The sequence below is a fragment of the Dipodomys ordii genome, unplaced genomic scaffold (genome assembly GCF_000151885.1).
Source record: "Dipodomys ordii isolate 6190 unplaced genomic scaffold, Dord_2.0 Scaffold55, whole genome shotgun sequence".
Taxonomy (NCBI): Eukaryota; Metazoa; Chordata; class Mammalia; order Rodentia; family Heteromyidae; genus Dipodomys; species Dipodomys ordii.
In genome coordinates, this window is record NW_012267271.1 from 4,525,829 (window position 1) to 4,543,305 (window position 17,477).

Sequence of the window (17,477 nt, forward strand, 5' to 3'; positions counted from 1 at the left end):
GGATTGGACACTGAAAGAGAGATCAAACACCCCCATAGCTGAGAGAGAAGGCGGCTTGAAGGCATCTTGGGCCCCCTTTGTGCCCACAGAGCTGGGGTCATCATTGAGGCCTTGAGGGGAGTCTTGGGGACATATTGGCGTGGAAATCAGGGAGGTACAGGGCCTTCTGGGGGCTGACAGGAAGACTGGGAAGCCAGAGGGCTAGCAGCTTCCATGAGTCCCTTCATCCTGCCCATCCTCACTCCACTCCCACTCAGGATCCTCACTCAGTCTCCGCTCCCTCCATCCAGCCTTCCAGGAACAGAGCTCGCTCCCACGGGCTACATCATTCAGGCCACACAAAACCACCCTGGGAGGGCTGGGCAGGGAGGATGGTGCCCATGTCACAGCAGAAAAAACTGAGGCTCAGAGGAACACGTGACTTGCCCGAGGTCATACTAGCTCAGAGGAAGCTATGACTGGAAGCTGGGGCTTTCAGATTCCCAAGTTCAGTGCTCATTGATTCTGCCCCCCAGCCTCCCTCCTTCCTGTCCTCTCCCCACTGCTGCCCTGGCCCCACTCAATCACGACTTCTACTCTTTCTGATTTTCCTCCTCTCTCTCTCTCTTTCTGTCTTTTGGAGCTGAGTCCCCCAGACCTATCTGGCAGAGAAGCAAGGACTACCCTGGAGGAGGAAGGGAGGGTCAGGAGTAGAGCAGGGCCTGAAGCTACAGAGTGGGAGTCAGGCTGTAACGGGGCAGCTTCGGGCGGCCTGGTCTGCTCTGCAGTCGATGCAAACAGCCTGGGCAGCCAGATGCAGAGAAGCTGGCAGCGGGAGGGTGCGGTGCTGGGGTTTGGAGTCAGGATGAAGCAAAGGCAGGGGCATTAGAACACCGTGAACAGCATGCATGGATAGGGTCGTGAGGGGAACCATGCAGGGCTGTAGACAGAAATGGCACCAGGAAAGAATGAACAGCCTTAGTGTAGCTAAAGACTGTGTGCAGGTGCGTGGGGAGGGGCTGGGGGGCAGCCTGGCGTGGAGGACCTGACTCAACAGGGATCTCTGCAGAGCAGGGGCTTGGTCCCTGACACTCTCCCCGCCAACCACACCCACAGAGCCCTGGGGGTGCTGGGCAGCACCTGGAAGGTGCAACCCTGGGAGATGTTGGGAGGCTGGTCCCACGCTCACATTGTCTTCTGTTCTCTCTCTTTCTGTGTTGGTGTCTCTCTCTCTCTTTCTTCCCCCATACCTATACCATCCTCTTCCCCTCCCCCCACCCCATTCCCCCCCTGAGCCCCAGCCCGAGCCCATCGCGTGGCTTTCTTCACTCCTCTCCTTCTAATCCCACCTCCTCCCCGGGTGCAGGACGGGCCTCTTCACACCTGACCTCGCTTTTGAAGCCACAGTGAAAAAGCAGGTGCAGAAGCTCAAAGAGCCCAGTATCAAGTGTGTGGATATGGTGGTCAGTGAGCTCACGTCCACCATCAGAAAGTGTAGCGAAAAGGTATGCCAGCCGCCTGGGCGGGGCTGGGCCCGGCTGGCCCTTCCTGGAGGCCACAGCCTCCCGTGGGCAGAAACCACCTGCTGAGCACACATGGTGGCTCCTTGGCTCCCCACAGGGACCCAGGCACCCTCACAGGACAGTGATCCCTGGCCTAGTGTTTCCTGCCAGCTCCTCACCCAGGGTCTTCCTGCACCTTAATGACCCCTCCAGGCTTCCGTCTCTGCCACACAACTTGGCTTTGGCCCAAGCTTCCTCAGTGGCCTCTTTCCATCCATAAGAATGACAGCCAATGACAGTGTGGCAGGAGGTGGCAGCTGTTTATTGAGTGGCTGCTGTGTACCATAAGTGGCCTGTGCTTGCCCTCACTAGGCTCGCTTGATCCTTTCCATGGCTCTAAGAAGTGGGTAGCATTTGTACCCATTTTACAGATGGGCAAACAGAGTCTCAGAAAGGAAAAAACACAGTAGGGTTCACATTTAGGAAGGAAGGCATCTGGGATCAAGGTCTGCAGGGGTAGTGGAGCCATGCAATCCCTCAAAACCAATTTGCCTAGAAGCACACTGCGTTACTTCCTCTGCAGCAGTCCATCTGTGTTAGGTAGGGTCAGCCTCTTTTGAGATGTCTGTGACCTTTTAGATGCCTTTTTCCTATTTGTCCACTTTTGGCCATTTTGAGGATTTTTAGCCAGGCTGTTCAAAAGCAGTTCTTCCAGGGATGTGCAAGAGACTCCTTTGTCATCATTGTAAGAGCTTTTCCAGAATTCATCTGCAGCTCTGCTGAGTCATCCCCACCTGAGCCTGAAAAAGCCCCCTGTGCTGTGTGCTGGAGCGCACATCTGCCTTAGCTTCCGGTTTCCAATAAGTGCCACCCCAGTTCTTGTGTGTGTGTGTGTGTGTGTGTGTGTGTGTTATTGGGTTTTGAACTCTGGCACTTGTGCTTGCTATACAGGCACTTCTTACTCTGCAGCCCTAGCTCCAGCCCTGTCTTCTGCTGGTTATTTTTGTGTTAGTCTTTCTTCCTGCCCAAGCTTGTACCTAGACACAAGTCCACCTGCTGGGCTCCTCAAATACCTGGGCAGACAGGCACGCGCCATCTCATCAAGCTCTTTGCTGAGAAGGGGCCTGGCAGATCTTTTCTGCCCCCAGAGGCCCCAAACAGTAATCTTCCCAATCTCAGCATCCCAAGTAGCCAGGGTGACAGGCATGAGCCACCAGTGCCTGGCTGGTCCCGTGACTTGATTGCTGGATTCCGTTCCACTGAAAAAACATGGCATGATCCGTGTAGTCAGTACTCTGTCAACATTCAGGGTGCTCCAGCTCTTCCTTTTCTTCTTCTCCTCCTCTTTTGGCTTGATCAATAATTGATAGTCAGCCAGGTGCAAGTGGCTCATACCTGTAACCCTAGCTACTCAGAAGACTGAGATTTGAAGATTGAGGGGCAAAGATAGCCAGGCAGTCTGCAAGATACCATTTCCAATTAACCAACATAAAGCCCAGCTGGGGTGAAGACCTAGCACCAGTGGAAGACCAGCTGTGAGCAAGAAAACCAAACAAGAGCACAAGACTCACCCTAGGCATTCACACACAGAGCACAGGAGGATACTCTTAGGGGAAGAACACAAAGGCACATTGCCTATGTGCCTCTGATCATATAAAATAATATCAAAATGGAAAAAAGGCACAAGGTTTTGAGTTCAAGTCCTACCCCTGGGACACATCACAAGGATGGACAACAAAGTTTTATACAGACAGTGGAAGACAAAGGGCAAGCCATATTGTTTCTACATGTTCTTCCCTAATGAACGCGGAAGGGTGAAAAAAAGCAGGTTTCAGAAAAGATTGTGAATGGTATTTGGGGGGGGGGAATGATAAAATTCCAGTGTCACATACAACCAAATTTCTACCCGTTATTTTGATTATTTTTGACAAAGGACCAAGAACAGAGGAATTGTTCCCTTTCTACCTCACACATTTTAGTCATGATTAAGTCTTTTACACTTGTATGATTTTTCATGAATAGAAAAATTGGTCAAAAAAACTTTTGGGTGCTGGTGGATCAGATCTATAATTTTAGGTACTGAGTAGACTGAAATCTCAAAAGTTCAAAGCCAACTGGTACAGAAAAATCAGTGAAACTCATCTCCAGATAACCAGCAAAAACCAGGAAGTAGTGCTGTGGCTCAAGGGGTAGAGTGTCAGCCTTGAGTAAAAAGGCTAAGGAAGAGCCTGAGACCCTGAGTTCAAGCCCCAATATTAGCACAAAAACAAAACAGAAAAAAAAGTACTCTTAAAAAAAAAACAACTTTGGCTCAAAAGAGGAAGATGATATTTTTGGCTTTTTAAATGGACAGTAATGATTTTTTTTATGAGGGCGAAACTCTTTGTCTTTTTTTCTTCCCCGCAGTTTCCATTTTCTAAGCTTATTGAGCCAATCCTGCCAGAGGCTTTGATAGACAACAAACTTATTACTCCTAGCCCTGCTGGGATTAGTGTTTTGTTTTAGATTTTTTTTCCATCTCTGGGTGAAATTTATTATAGAGTTTAACGTTAGGTACCACAATCCTAAGAGGGAAAGTGCCATTACTACCCCATCTGGCACACAGAGACACAGGCTCAGAGAAGTCAGCTGCTGTTTACTTGTTTCTTTCTTTTTTTAATAAGGTCTCACTACGTAGCCCAGGCTGACCTTAAACTCATGATTATCCTGCCTCTGTCTCCTAAGTGCTGGGATTACAGACATGTGCCACTGTACCCAAGCTTTTCAGATTTTTTCTAAGGAAGAGTTGGCAAGCAGGGGCTGGCTTTGAACCTAGGAACGTTATGGCTCTGGGAGCTGTGTCCCTGACCACTAGGCCAGTGGGCTGTAGGCTGACTGCCCACTTAAGTAAAGAACCAAGAGAGAAAAGTTTTATTTTAAAACCTGGCTAAAAGTCCTGGAAATGCTCAGAGGCAGCCAGAATGGAAAAAAGATGCTCAAAAGGAACAGAACTCAAAGGGGCTGAGGCCACCCTGTCATGTGTGACAAGTGGAAAACTTGAGAAATGTAGGGGGCCAGGCGGCTAGTGGGGGAGTTGGGTTCTGCTCTTTGGCAAATTGGTCCCTCTGCCATCCTTGTCAGCATCCCCCCAACCCTGCCTTGGGAAGGAGCCCTGGGACCATCCCCAAAGATTGGTGGCTGTGACGTAGTCCTGGATCACTGCCCAGACTCAGAGACTGCGAGAACAGTCCCTCCCTGATCCTCACTACACCCCTCCAGCCGGCATTGCTAAGCCCCTGGTCTTGGGCTGCTCCCCAGCCTCAGCTGCCTTGGCCACCCCCCCGCAGTGTAAGCACAGGATGGTGGGATGTGAATAACTTCCCCACCTTTTCAGGGCTAGCATCCAGGGTGCCACTTTCTTTCCCATCATCCTCTCGCTGCTGCTTATTGCCCCGCCCCGCCCTCCAGCTCCCGAGTCTCCATCTTGACCTGAGATTTGCCACCTGTGACTCTGGTGTACAACTCTAGCTGTTTTCACACCTGAGGAGCCTGACCTAGCACAAGAAAACAGGTGCCAGTGACTCGTGCCTGTAATCCTAGGAGCTCAGGAGACTGAGATCTGAGGATCACAGTTTGAAGCCAGCTCAGGAAGGAAGGTTGTGAGACTCTTCCTTCCAATAAATAAGCAAAAAGCCAGTAGTGGAGCTGTGGCTCAAGTGGTAGAGTGGTAGCCGTGGGCAGGAAAAAAAGCCAAGTAAGAATGCAAGGCCCTGAGCTCAAGCCCCAGTACCAGCACAAAGAGGAGGGACAAGGGGGACAAAACTGTCCTATCTTGAAGAGGGCAGACAGCAGAATGGACTTCCCTGTGGATGGGCTTCACAATCATAAGTGAGTTTCTCTCCCTGAGGAAGAGCTAGTCACAAGCCAGAGGGCAGAGGACCTCTGTGGCTGCCCAACCGGTAAAAACATCCATCCTTCATTCATTCCCTCATTCTTTCAACATGCCCTCTTGGCGCATCAGTGGTGTCTGGCCCCATCCTTGTCGCCCCACCTCTGCCTTTGGGACAGTTGCTACCTACTTGAATAAGGAGGCTGGGGGTGGTCCAGGGAGGCCCCTAACTCTGCTCTCAGTGGTTCATCTGGGCAGGCTTCCTGGAAGAGGAGGCATCTAACAGATGCTTGCAGTAGAGCAACTCACCTAGGCTTCATCCAGAGTCTGGCTGAGCTTAGGGCAGGGTTCCCAGGCAGGGGGGAAGGATTGGGGTAACTAGGGGGCACATGGGTGCTGCTGAGCCCTTGCCCCAGGGGAGCAAGACTGGCCAATAAAGATCTGGGCAGATTAGGCTGGAGATGGTGGGGGTCAGGCAGAAGCATGCAAGGGAAAGCAGAACGGGGTGGGCTGTATGAAGAGGGCCCAGGGCCCAGCCAGGCCCCCCGCGGGGTTCTGCTCATGCTGCTGCACCCCCACTTTGGCATGTCCTCCTTTGCCCTTGCATGCCTGTGCCTGTGGCTCCTGCATGACCGTTGCTGTGGCCCCTGCAGCCCCTTCCCGCACCCGTTAGCTCTGACAAGGCCCGTAGCCCGTGCCCAGCCTGACTGCAGCCCAACTGGCACCCTGGGCCCTGCTCTCCCCCACCCCCAACCCCAGTTCTTCCTGGATAGGCCCCTGGCCCCTGCAGGCTGGCCCACCTGGCTGGCTGCCCCTCCTTTAGGAAGGCAGGGGAGACCCTGAGGGTCAGGGAAAACCTTGGGACCTAAGCTCTCCCTAAGGCCCCCATCTGCCCAGGCCAGTCTCCAAGATGGCTGCCATCAAGGTAGAACCAGGCCAGGCCTGCTTGCGCGCTATCTGCGCCCGTGGCAGCTGCCCCTTCCCCTCCAAGGTTGTGTGGTCAGGCCAGCAAAGAGAGCCTGGACCCAGGAAGACCCTCGCATTGCCACTTGGGGAGGGGGTGGCTTGATGCCGTCAGCTTCCCGGGGGCCGCAGGGCTCTCCCCTCCCAGCCTGTCTCCACCCTGCGCCCGGGTCCCCGCACCGGGTCCGGGGTGCCCCCCGCTCACGCTCCCCTGTGCGCGGCGCCTCCCCTCCCTTCCCCAGCTGCAGCAGTACCCGCGCCTGCGGGAGGAGATGGAACGCATCGTCACCACGCACATCCGCGAGCGCGAGGGACGCACCAAGGACCAGGTGAGCCCACGCACCCCACTCTCGTTTTTTATTACAGGGAAATACACCTCAGATGGATCATTGTAGACTTTTTTTTTTTCTTTCAATACTGGAGGTTCAACTCAAGGTCTTGAACTTGATGAGGTGCGCTACCACTGGAGCTAGGAACTCCTGCCCTTTTGTGCTTTAGTTATTTTTCAGGAAGCATTTAGGTTTTATCATGTGTGTACACACACACACACACACACACCAACACTGGGACTTGACCTCAGGGCCTGGGCAGTTTGCCTGAGCTTTTTTTGTTCAAGGCTAGAACTCCACCACTTGAACCACAGCTCCACTTCCAGCTTTTTGGTAGTTAAGTGGAAATAAGAGGTTCATGGGCTTTCCTGCCCAGGCTGGCTTTGAACTGAGATCCTTGGACCTCAGCTTCCTGAGTAGCTAGGATTACAGGTGTGAGCCACCAGTGCCCTCTTTTTACTTGAGGAGGATGCTAACCTTCTATATATGGTACAATTATTTTTCTCCCAGCTCTGTTTATACATTGTTTGACTCTGTGGTGCTTTATTTCTTCCACTTGCTGTCTGACCTGTGAACCCCCAAGGTCATGCTCCTCATTGACATTGAGCTGGCGTACATGAATACCAACCACGAGGACTTCATAGGCTTTGCCAAGTAAGTGCTCTTGGACAGTGGGGGTGATTCTGTGGACTTGCATGTGTGTGTGTGTGTGCACTCCCACATATGTGTATGCAGAGCCCAGATCTGCAGGTTTAACACTCTGGGTCCTGGACCCAGCAGTGGAGCTGGGTGTGTTGAGAGGAACAGATCTGAGACTCGTCCCTACTCTTTCATTAGTGCTCAGCAGAGGAGCAATCAGATGAGTAAGAAGAAGGCTTCAGGGAACCAGGTGAGTGGGCCCTAGTGCCCCAGCCCGAGGGGTGGAGGGTTCCAGATGGACCAGATGGAGCTCTGAGAACGCCCCTCCCCCCGAGGGGAAGGGTCTCCAGGGGGCCAGGGAGCCCGTCACCTGCCAGCCACAAGCCTCCCACTCTGCCTCAGTAATCCTCTCTCCTCTCTCCCCCCAAATGCTTCTCGTGGTTGCTATGGTTACCTCTTTGCAGGATGAGATTCTGGTGAGTACCAGGCCTGGGGGGGAGGGGGGGAGCTGACTTGCACAGAGAGTGGGGGGAAGGGGCACACTGGCATTGGGGGTCCATCAGGGGCAGTTTGAGCTGCTTGCACATACTAGCACATAAGTGTTCCATATCTGCTCACAGGCCGGAGCAAGGCCTACCCACGTGCACTCTCCCATCAACCCACCCATCAGTGTGCATGAGCCAAGCTACCTGCAAAGCTAGACCACATGGGGGTGGGGACCCTGGCACTAAGGAGGAGCTCTGTAAACTTCTGTTGGCTGGACGGGTGGATGAGGGAATGGGTGGATGGGTGTTTAGATGAGTGGATGTGAGTGAAACACATTCCTACCAATCTGACAGCCATCTTCACCAGAGGTTGAGTAAAAGGAAGAATGAAAAGTCCACAGGCAAATTCCCCTTCTGGTTTCCTGCTTTCTGCAGAAACAGCACCCACCAGTAGCCCTTGTCCCATGCCTGGAGAACACATGTGCCCGAGAAACCTCACAGTTCTTTCATGGGTTCCAGAGGCCTCACAAGAAGGGGAGGGCTGAGCCTGTCTTGTTTGTCATTGAATCCTCACCACACCAGGCATGGTGGCTCACGCCTACAGCCTAGCTACTCAGGAGGCTGAGATCTGAGAATTGTGATTCAAAGTCAACCCAGGTAGACAAATCCTTGTGACTTGGCTACTGGTGGTTCACGCCTGTAATCCTAACTACTCAGGAAGCTGAGATCTAAGGATTGCAGTTCAAAGCCAGTCCAGGCAGGAAAGTCTGTGACACTATCTCCAACTAACCACCAGAAAACCAGAAGTGGAGCTGTGGCTCAAAGTGGTAGAGCACTAGCCTTGAGCAAAAAAGCTCAGGGACAGTGCCCAGACCCTGAGTTCAAGCCCCACAACCATCAGAACAAATCCTTGAGACTCCTATTTCCAAATCACCAGTAAAAATCTGAACTTGAGGCATGGCTTGAGTAGTAGAGCACTACCTCAGAGTAAAAAAGTTGAGTAATTAGGTGAGGCCCAGAGTTTAAGGCCCAGTACTGACACCAAAAGGGGGGGGCAGGGAAGCCAAATCCTCAGCCTCAAATCCAATGCCTGGCATGAAGTAGGCGTTTTCAACAGGATTGAAGAATACATGCATGCATGCATGAATGAATGAATGAAGTGTCCCAGGACAATTCAGTTCAGCCAACACTTCCTGGTATCTACACCATGCTGGTTTCTGGAAAGGCCTGCTACCCCATAGAATCCTGAGCCTGCAGGCAGCACATACATAGCCAGCACCCCTGAGAGCCTGACACAGGTGCAAGGGCCAGAAAGGGAGTTGGATGAGCAGGGGAGGATTCAGGGCTGGGAGGAGCCAAGGGAAGACAGAGACCACAAGCCAAGCAGGGGGATGGTGAGATCTGCTGGTCAGATCCTGGGACAGGAGTAGACTCAGTTACAACAGTGACAAGACATGGAGGTGATCCCATCGTGGGGTGGAAGAGGGGAGGCAGGATACCTGGCTCAGTGTTCTGCCTCCAGCTCAGCTGACTGTGTGGATTGAGGTTCTTACAACCCTGAACGGGTCTGAAGGGCCTCAAGGGGACTTTGAAAGCCTCGTAGTCCTGTTACAAGACGCCTTTGCCACCAGCCCCAGGCCTCCTTTAGTCTTCTGGGAACAAGCAAAGAAGCAGCCAAGGACATCAGTGCCTGAGGAGGGAGGGGTAACAGCCCTCTTTCCCTCCATCTGAACACTGCCAGGGCCTGGGCAGTGGCCTGTCTTTGAAGTGGCACCCACAAGGCCCTGGTCTGCAGCAGTGGCTGAGGACAGTCTTGGTGATGGCTGCTTTCCCCCATGGGAAGGAACCTTTGCTTGTTACTCTAAATTGTGCACAGGAGGAAGGGGGCCCGGGCAGTTCATGGCTCAGCCCCTTCCTCCAGCTGCTAGAACCCTATCAGTGTAGGTGATATGTTCATGGCGTAGATATGTATGGTTCATCAAGCATTCTGCAAAGTGCTGGGATGTGGGTGAGTTCAGGTTAGCAGAGGAGGCTGCATCAATGGATAAATCTCTTCCTCTTTTCACACACACACACATACAAAATCACAATCACTGTTAGAGAAGGAAACTAAGAGAGTGATCAAAGGTTATCAGTGGATTCCAGTCTGATTTACATTGGGAGACAGGTAAAACCCACCTGGCAGTGTAAAGTCTGATTTTCAAAGGCTGAGAAAGATTGACCAGGCAGAAAGGAAGAAGAAACATTTTCAGGTCAGAGGCAACTGCATCAAGTACAAGGTCCCTGAGGCCAGAAACTGCTTAAAAGGCCCTTGGAGTTGTCTTATCTAGTAAGCCACAAAACTCTACTTGCACACATTTTGTTTGTCTGGTGGTACTGGGCTTTGAACTCAAGGCATCACATCGGCTAGGAAGGTACTCTTCCATTTGAGCCAATCCATTAGGCCTTTTTATGTTGCTTATGTTTTTTGGAGATAGGGTCTCATTTTATTCCTGAGCCAGCCTGGACTGCAGTCCTCCTGTTTATGCTTCCTCTCATTGCTGGGATGTCAGACATGCACCACTCCAGCCAGTCATTGTATTCCCCAGTAACTAGGATGGCAGGCAAGTGTGCCATTGAGCTCAGCCATTGGTCAAAGTGGAACCTCCTGAATTTTTCTTGGCGGGGCTGGTCTTGAACTGCTATCCTCTGATCTCTGCTCTCCTCCTCCACAAGTAGCTAGAATTACAGACATGAGGCTGTAGTGACGGGAAACTCATCCCCTCCCAAAACCACGAGTCCCTTACAGCTCTGGCTGTCAGAAGCTCTTTATCTTGAGCTGACCTCTGCCTTCCACTGTCTTCCACTCTGTTCTCTTGTGGTCCAAAGCAGGGCAGTCCTGGCCCCCATCTTCTCTCACCAGTCTGGCTTTTGTGAGTTAGGGTGGGCTGGGCTTTTGAATGCCTTTCCCTGCCTATCCCCAATCTCTCCTAGGATAGCCTGGCCTTTGCCTCCTGACCTTCTGCTCTCTCACCCTCCAGGTCATCCGGAAGGGCTGGCTGACCATCAACAACATTGGCATCATGAAGGGGGGCTCCAAGGAATACTGGTTTGTGCTGACCGCTGAGAATCTGTCCTGGTATAAAGATGACGAGGTGAGGAGAGGCCATTGGCTGTCATGGGGTTGGGCCGGGCGTGGACTAGACCAGGCGCTGAACCAGTCCCATAAGACTCTGGAGGTGGGATGCAGTGCTCAGCTGCTATGTCAGCCAGGTTGGAAGGAGAATATGGATTGGCAGGCCTGGGCAGCTGAGCACCCTGGAGAAGGGTGGTCAGGGGTGCTGGATGCCCCTCCCTGACCGGCCAGCCCCAGTGGCCTTCCTGTTTTCTCGCTCCAGGGCGTGCCGCCTCCTCTATGGCCCCCACAGGCCCATGACACACACAGTCCAGCTGCCAGACAGCCGCTTAACCCCTGCACCCCAGACCCTTTGGGCCCTGCTGCTCCAGGGAGCAGCCCAGGGGGTCTTCAGGCCAAGGGACCAAAAGTGATGGTGCCCTGCAGAGTGCTTCCCCTCCCCCCAGAACACCTCTCTACCAGCTGGGGCCCACAGAAGCCCCCCCGCCACCTCCTTTCCCCGCTTGCTGGTCCCCTTTAAGAATGAGTCTTTTTGGCTTCCACATCTGGATTCCAGAGGTGACCAGAGAGAATGGGGAGGGTGGGTGTGGGGGGACTGTGGTAATGAACTCCAGCTGGCCAACAAGTGGGGGAAGGGACCCTCTTTTTCCTGTGGGGGGCTGTTGAAAAATAGGGTGCTCTCCACAGGGGAGTAGGGCTCAGGTGGAGGGGGAGGCTGTGACTTAAGTTTCCATTGTCCCCTTCTTGGTCTCTGTCCCCTCCAAGTCTGCCCTGGGCAAGAGCTCCACCTCCCCACCTTGGGCGGGGTCCTCTGTCATCATTGGTGGGGGCGCCAAGCCATCTGGACCTCATTACCCCAAGCCTGGCCTCTTCCCCCCTCCCCCCCAGGGCCCCTGGAAGGGATGGAGTGTGAGGTGGCGTGGGGCGCGGGTGGGGGTGGCTTCCTGCTCTGTAACTCTGCCAGACTCCTGAGACAGCCCCCTACCCTATGGCTCTGGTGCTCCTCTAGCATGGCTCCTGACACTCAGCCAGGGCGACATTGTGAGCTGGGGCTGGGAGCCGGTGCCTGCAACCTGGCCTGCAGTGTCTTTTTTTGAGTTTAGATGTGTGTGAAAACTGGCTGAGTAGTGGAAAGTGTGTGTGTGTGTGTGTGTGTGTGTGTGTGAACGCGCGCACACCCGTGCTCATGTGTTTGTGTGTGGCTTGTGGATGCTGTGGGGGTGTATGTGGGGTTGTTCGTGGTGTAAATGTGTGCTGCGTGTGTGTCTGTGCTTGGATATCCGGTGGGGTAGGGATTTTTAGGGTTTGTTATGCATTGGAGGTGTAAGGATGGGGGTGGATGAGCTTTCCATTGTGTCTGGATGTGTGTGCACACACTGGCGTGTGTACTTGTAATGATGCTGTATGTGCCTGGGATATGGGGGTGAACTCTACCATTTGGATGTGCAGATGTGTCCGTTGTGTCTGGGTGAGTATTGAGGTGCATCGCGGGGGTGGAGGCTGGGGGTGGCGAATGGATTTTTGCACTAGGACCCTTAAGGGCATAGTGTTGGTCTGGGCTCAGCAGGGGTCTGGTCCCCTCCTCCCCCTGGTTTTTGGGCTGAGGGAGGCCCTCTGGATCTACCGGCAGCTGTCCACATCCTTAGCTCTGATGACCCTGATCTTCTCCGTCTTCCTCCTGCCCTCCCCCATCATGCTACCCCCCTTCACCACAGGGTGTCCCCTACACCTCCTCCCAGCCCACCCTGAGCCCCTCAAGTGTCCTGCCCCGACTCCAGGCTCCGGTTCTGGGATGGTAGTTGGGGAGTCGGTCCAGATCTCCAGCAGCGGCGGTGGCAGCGAGGGTCTAACCCAGCCCAGCCTAACCAATGTGCAGACTACTGTACAATTTGCGAGTCCTGAACAGATAGTCTAAACACTGGGTAGACGGAGTGGAGGTGTCCTCTGGTCCACGCAGGCGGCAGTGTCTGTCTGTCCAGCAGGAGCTTCGGCCCCATCCCTTGGTGATCCAAGCCCCCCACCCCTTTAGCCCTAGCCCCATGTCTCCCAGCCCCAGCTGGCCAGCCGTGGTCCCTCTCTGCTCCCAATTCCTCTTCTGCCTCCTTTGACGTGGCAGGGGTGAGCGGGAGCTGGGCTGGGGAGGAGGGGCCTGGGGAGGGGGCCGGCCGGCAGGAAGGGAGGAGTGGGGGAAGGAGGCCGCTCCTACCTAGTGTCCAACCCTGAAGCAGGAGGGGAGGGCGGGAGGCGGTTGCGGCAGGGCCTCCCTCAAACGATTCCAGATGTTCCCTGGCCGTGTGTGCAACTTCCTCCTCTCCTCCCCCAGCCGCCCTCCGGGGCTCCCGGCCACCCGCCTGGCATAAAGAGGGCTTTATGTGGCTGCTTGGGCCAGGCCCATGTGAGGGGCAGAGGGGTGGGCAGGACAAGACCAAGATAGGGGAGCAAGGTGCCCCCTAAACTCAGCTCCTCACCTGAGATGTGTTCAAACTCCGTGACTCTCACACAAATCATTCCTTCAGTGTTGATGTTGGGGAACCAGTGGGGTGTAGGCAGCAGAAACCCCCCTCTCCCTCCTAGAGCTTCATTGGGGGGTCCCTCCCAAAATCCTGAGTTCTCCCCTGGACACATAGCTTATACCCATGTGTCTGACCCAGATCCTCACAAATTTCCACACACTAGACACACCAGGCACGTCCTGCCCGCTGCATAAACCGTATGCAGGTAAACGCGTATCCCTACGGGTCCCATGACACGCTCTTGCACACACATACTGTCCTCAGTCACCACACATATCCGTTCTGATACACAAACATGGCAGTGAGACGTGGTCCCGCAGGGCATCTCCCACGCATGCGCACAACACACCTATGTACTATAGACGTGGAAAGCATACAGGACAGCAATCAGATTTGTATTTGGGCTTGCCTGTGTGTACACAACCACACACATGTGCAGGCAGACACATCATCTCCAGGCTGTGCGCTACTCTGATTGCTAACACATGGGGGGCTGGGGGAGCGGGCTGAGCTGGTCCTTTGATGCCTGGCGGGGCTGGCCGAGGAGGGGGGCTGGGGGCTCCCTGTCTCTGCAGTCAGGAAATGAAGTCAGAGGCAGCCAGGCAGGGGTGAAAAAGGCTTATACATGAGTGGGCCCTGCCTGGGGCAGGCCTGGCTCACCTCCAGGACAGGCGGGAGCCACATTCAATCTCACCTTCTCACAAGCCCCATTGGGCTCCCGTGTACACGTAGGACTGCTGGGGGGTGGCCTGGAAGCCATGGTGGTTGGAGGTGACCAGGACCCTGTGGCCAGGCTTTATCTGTGTGGCTTGAGGCTCCAATGCCCAGGAGCCCAGACTACTCTGGAGAGACTGAAGTGTGGCAGTGTGACTCAGCCCTCACTCCTGCCCACAGGAGAAAGAGAAGAAATACATGCTGTCCGTGGACAACCTGAAGCTGCGGGACGTGGAGAAGGGCTTCATGTCAAGCAAGCACATTTTTGCCCTCTTCAACACGGAGCAGAGGTACCTGCCTGCTCCTACTCAAAACTGCTGGGGAACCACACCCTGCAGGCCCCAAACCACCCCTGTAGAGGAGAGGTGGAGAAGGGAGAAGAGAGGAGGAGAGGGAGCTGCCCAAGGCCTGGAGCAAGCCATTCATTTGGCAGACTTTCTACTAGACACCATATCTGGATTCCCTTCCTTATTCTCTCCCTCCTTCCCTTCTTTCTTCTCCCCTTCTCTCTCCTTCTTCCTTCTTTCCTTCCAACCCTCACCCTTGCTCTCCCTCCGTTCCTCCTTCCATTCCCTTCTTCCTTACTGCCCTCTCTGCTTCCCTCTCCTCCCTCTTTCTCTGCTCACCATGAGATGCTCTGTAAGGCACTGGGCACAGAGAAGAGTCCTGGCCAGACCTGGTCCCTGCCTGTGTCGCCCAGTGCACTTTGGGCAGGTAGTGGGACTAGGTCTCTCTCACAACCCAACCCCAGTCTGACTCTAGTGGTCAGAGACTAAGGTTCGATCCAGCTGCCATCTGGGGAGTCTTCAGAAAACCAGGGAGGGTTGAGGGGGAATAATTAGGGTGGGTTGTATACTGTTTATTTATTGCTGGTCCTGGGACTTCAACTGAGGCCAGGGTGTTGACCCTTGGCTTTTTTCAATCAAGGTTAGCACTCTACCACTTGAACCACAGCTCCACTTTTGGCTTTTTGGTGGTTAATTGGAGATAAGAGTCTCACAGACTTTCCTGCTCAGGCTAGCTTTGAGCCTCAACCTTCATATCTCAGCCTCCCAAGTAAGGAGGATTACAGATGTGCACCCATACCCAGGAATTTATGTATTTATTTCATTTATTGAGACAGTCTTACTATGTAGCCCAGGCTGTCCCTGAACTTGCAATCTTTCTGCCTCCTGAGGGCTGGGCTTGCACACATGCACCACTATGCCTGGCTGAGTGTCCCTTTCATTGAGGGCTCAAGTCCCTGACTGAAGCATTTTACTGCTCATTTCCATGAGCGAGGCTTCTGGATGAGGAAACTGAGGCTTTGGGAGAGAGGTGGGGTGTGATGACCCTGAAGTCCATGCATCCCCTTAACTCCCATGGAGGGTGGGGCTCCACCCCATTTCTCTCTTGTCTGCCCCAGGAATGTCTATAAGGATTACCGACAGCTGGAACTGGCCTGTGAGACCCAGGAAGAGGTGGACAGCTGGAAAGCCTCCTTCCTGAGGGCTGGCGTGTACCCTGAGCGTGTGGGGGTGAGCAGAGCGGGGAGGGGTGGGGCTAGGAGGCATCAAGCTGCCACGGCAAGTCAGGCCTCTTTTCTGAGCCCTTATGTGGCTCATAAAGAGCCATCCCTGCCCCCCACACCTACCCTGGGGTGGGATCACTTAGTTTTCCCATCTTCCAATGGAAGATTATTTATATATGTGTTTGTTTGGGGCTGGCATTGGGGCTTGAGCTCCCAGCCTCAAGCTCCAGCTTGGCTTTTTCTGCTTAAGGCTGTCACTTGACCACTCGAGCCACATGTCTGCTTCTGGTATTTTGCTGGCTAATTGGAGATAAGAGTCTCATGGACTTTCCTACCCAGACTGACTTTGCACTGTGATCCTCAGATCTCAGCCACCTGAGTAGCTAAAATGGCAAGCATGAGCCACCCTGTCCAGGCTCAGTGGAGGTTTTTGTTTTGTTTTGTTTTTTGTCAGTTGTGGGGCCTTGAACCCTGGGCCTGGGTGCTGCCCCCCTCAGCTCTTCAGCTCAAGGCTAGCTAATTCTACCACTTGAGCCACAGCACCACTTCCAGCTTTTTCTGCTTATTTGGTGCTGAGGAATTGAACCCAGGGCCTCATGCATGCAGGGCAAGCACTACCACGGAGCCACCTTCCCAGCCCTCAGTGGAGGTTCTTTGTGTCCCCTTCTACACTCCTTCATTTGGTGGTGGTAGCTTCTTGTGGCTGCCTTCTCTCTTCTCCCCTTTTTGCTATGATAGAGGTATCTTAGGGCTGGGGTATGGTGCCCCAGGTTCACTCAGTCCTTCTTTTCTTCCTTTGTGGTGTGTGTGTCTACTTTGGCTGTGCTCTCTGGTGGCGGTGGCGGTGGTGATGCTGGTGTGGTGGCCTCGGTGGTTCTGCCATGGGCTTCTCAGGACAAGGAGAAAGTGAGTGAGCCTCTCCCTTACTTCCTGCCAGGGGCTTCCAGACCAGGGTCTGGCCAGGTCTTCAAGCAAGGGAGCTTGGAGGTGTCCTTCCCAATGTCTGGAGTGGGAAACTGAGGCAAATTTGGAGTCAGACAAGGCTGAATGAGGGGACCCTGGGATCTTCCACGGCACTGGGGTGGACAGGACCCTGAGCTTTTCTTATTGCCTCTGTGTTCCAGGCATCCTTGGAGGGGATGAGATCCCGAGGATGTCTGAAACCTGGATGCGGGGGGCCTGGTCACATTGAGACACTTCTGTTCCCAATGGCAGGCCAGCGAGACAGAGGAGAACGGCTCAGACAACTTCATGCACTCCATGGACCCGCAGCTGGAGAGGCAGGTGGAGACCATCCGGAACCTCGTAGACTCGTACATGGCCATTGTCAACAAGACTGTTCGGGACCTCATGCCTAAGACCATCATGCACCTCATGATCAACAATGTGCGTGCATCGTGTGGGGGTCAAGATACTCTTGTGAGGTCAGGGAGGGAGGCAGTGAGGTTAGCCTAGGAGAAAACACTGCCCGGCCAATGTAATCAGGTCTAGGGAGAGATGTAAAGTCAGCCCCAAAGCTGTCCAATAAAAATAGGACGTGAGGGCCGGGAATGTGGCTTAGTGGTAGAGTGCTTGCCTCGCATGCATGAGGCCTTGGCTTCCATTCCTCAGCACCATATAAACAGAAAAAGCCAGAAGTGGTGCTGTGGCTCAAGTGGTAGAGTGCTAGCCTTGAGCTGAAGAACTGAGGAACAGTGCCCAGGCCCTGAGTTCAAGCCCCACGTCCTACAAAAAAAAAAGTCCAGTTTGTACTCTACTACTCCATGCTCCAAGTTCTTTTGCTTTTTAGTTTTTCAGAGAAGGTCTCAAGCTAATTTTTCCCAAACTGGCTTTGGATGGTGATCCTCCTTTCTATGTCTT

The 17,477-nt window shown here is 53.8% G+C and overlaps 1 protein-coding gene across 17 annotated transcripts in view; it reads left to right on the plus strand.

Annotated features, from left to right (window-relative positions):
* Positions 1-17,477, plus strand: part of Dnm1 (dynamin 1) — a 44,117-nt gene that overhangs the window by 19,550 nt on the left and 7,090 nt on the right. For 3 of the 17 annotated variants that reach the window (XM_013021308.1, XM_013021304.1, XM_013021309.1), the window contains exons 10-19: positions 1,346-1,484; positions 6,555-6,641; positions 7,225-7,295; positions 7,479-7,530; positions 7,745-7,756; positions 10,786-10,899; positions 14,288-14,397; positions 15,513-15,624; positions 16,512-16,523; positions 16,833-17,003. In XM_013021308.1, coding sequence (XP_012876762.1) covers positions 1,346-1,484; positions 6,555-6,641; positions 7,225-7,295; positions 7,479-7,530; positions 7,745-7,756; positions 10,786-10,899; positions 14,288-14,397; positions 15,513-15,624; positions 16,512-16,523; positions 16,833-17,003 — 880 coding nt within the window. Of the gene's footprint in view, positions 1-1,345; positions 1,485-6,554; positions 6,642-7,224; positions 7,296-7,478; positions 7,531-7,744; positions 7,757-10,785; positions 10,900-14,287; positions 14,398-15,512; positions 15,644-16,511; positions 16,524-16,832; positions 17,004-17,477 lie in introns of all 17 variants that reach the window. The other 14 variants (XM_013021312.1, XM_013021313.1, XM_013021319.1 and 11 more) reach the window with 7 other exon arrangements.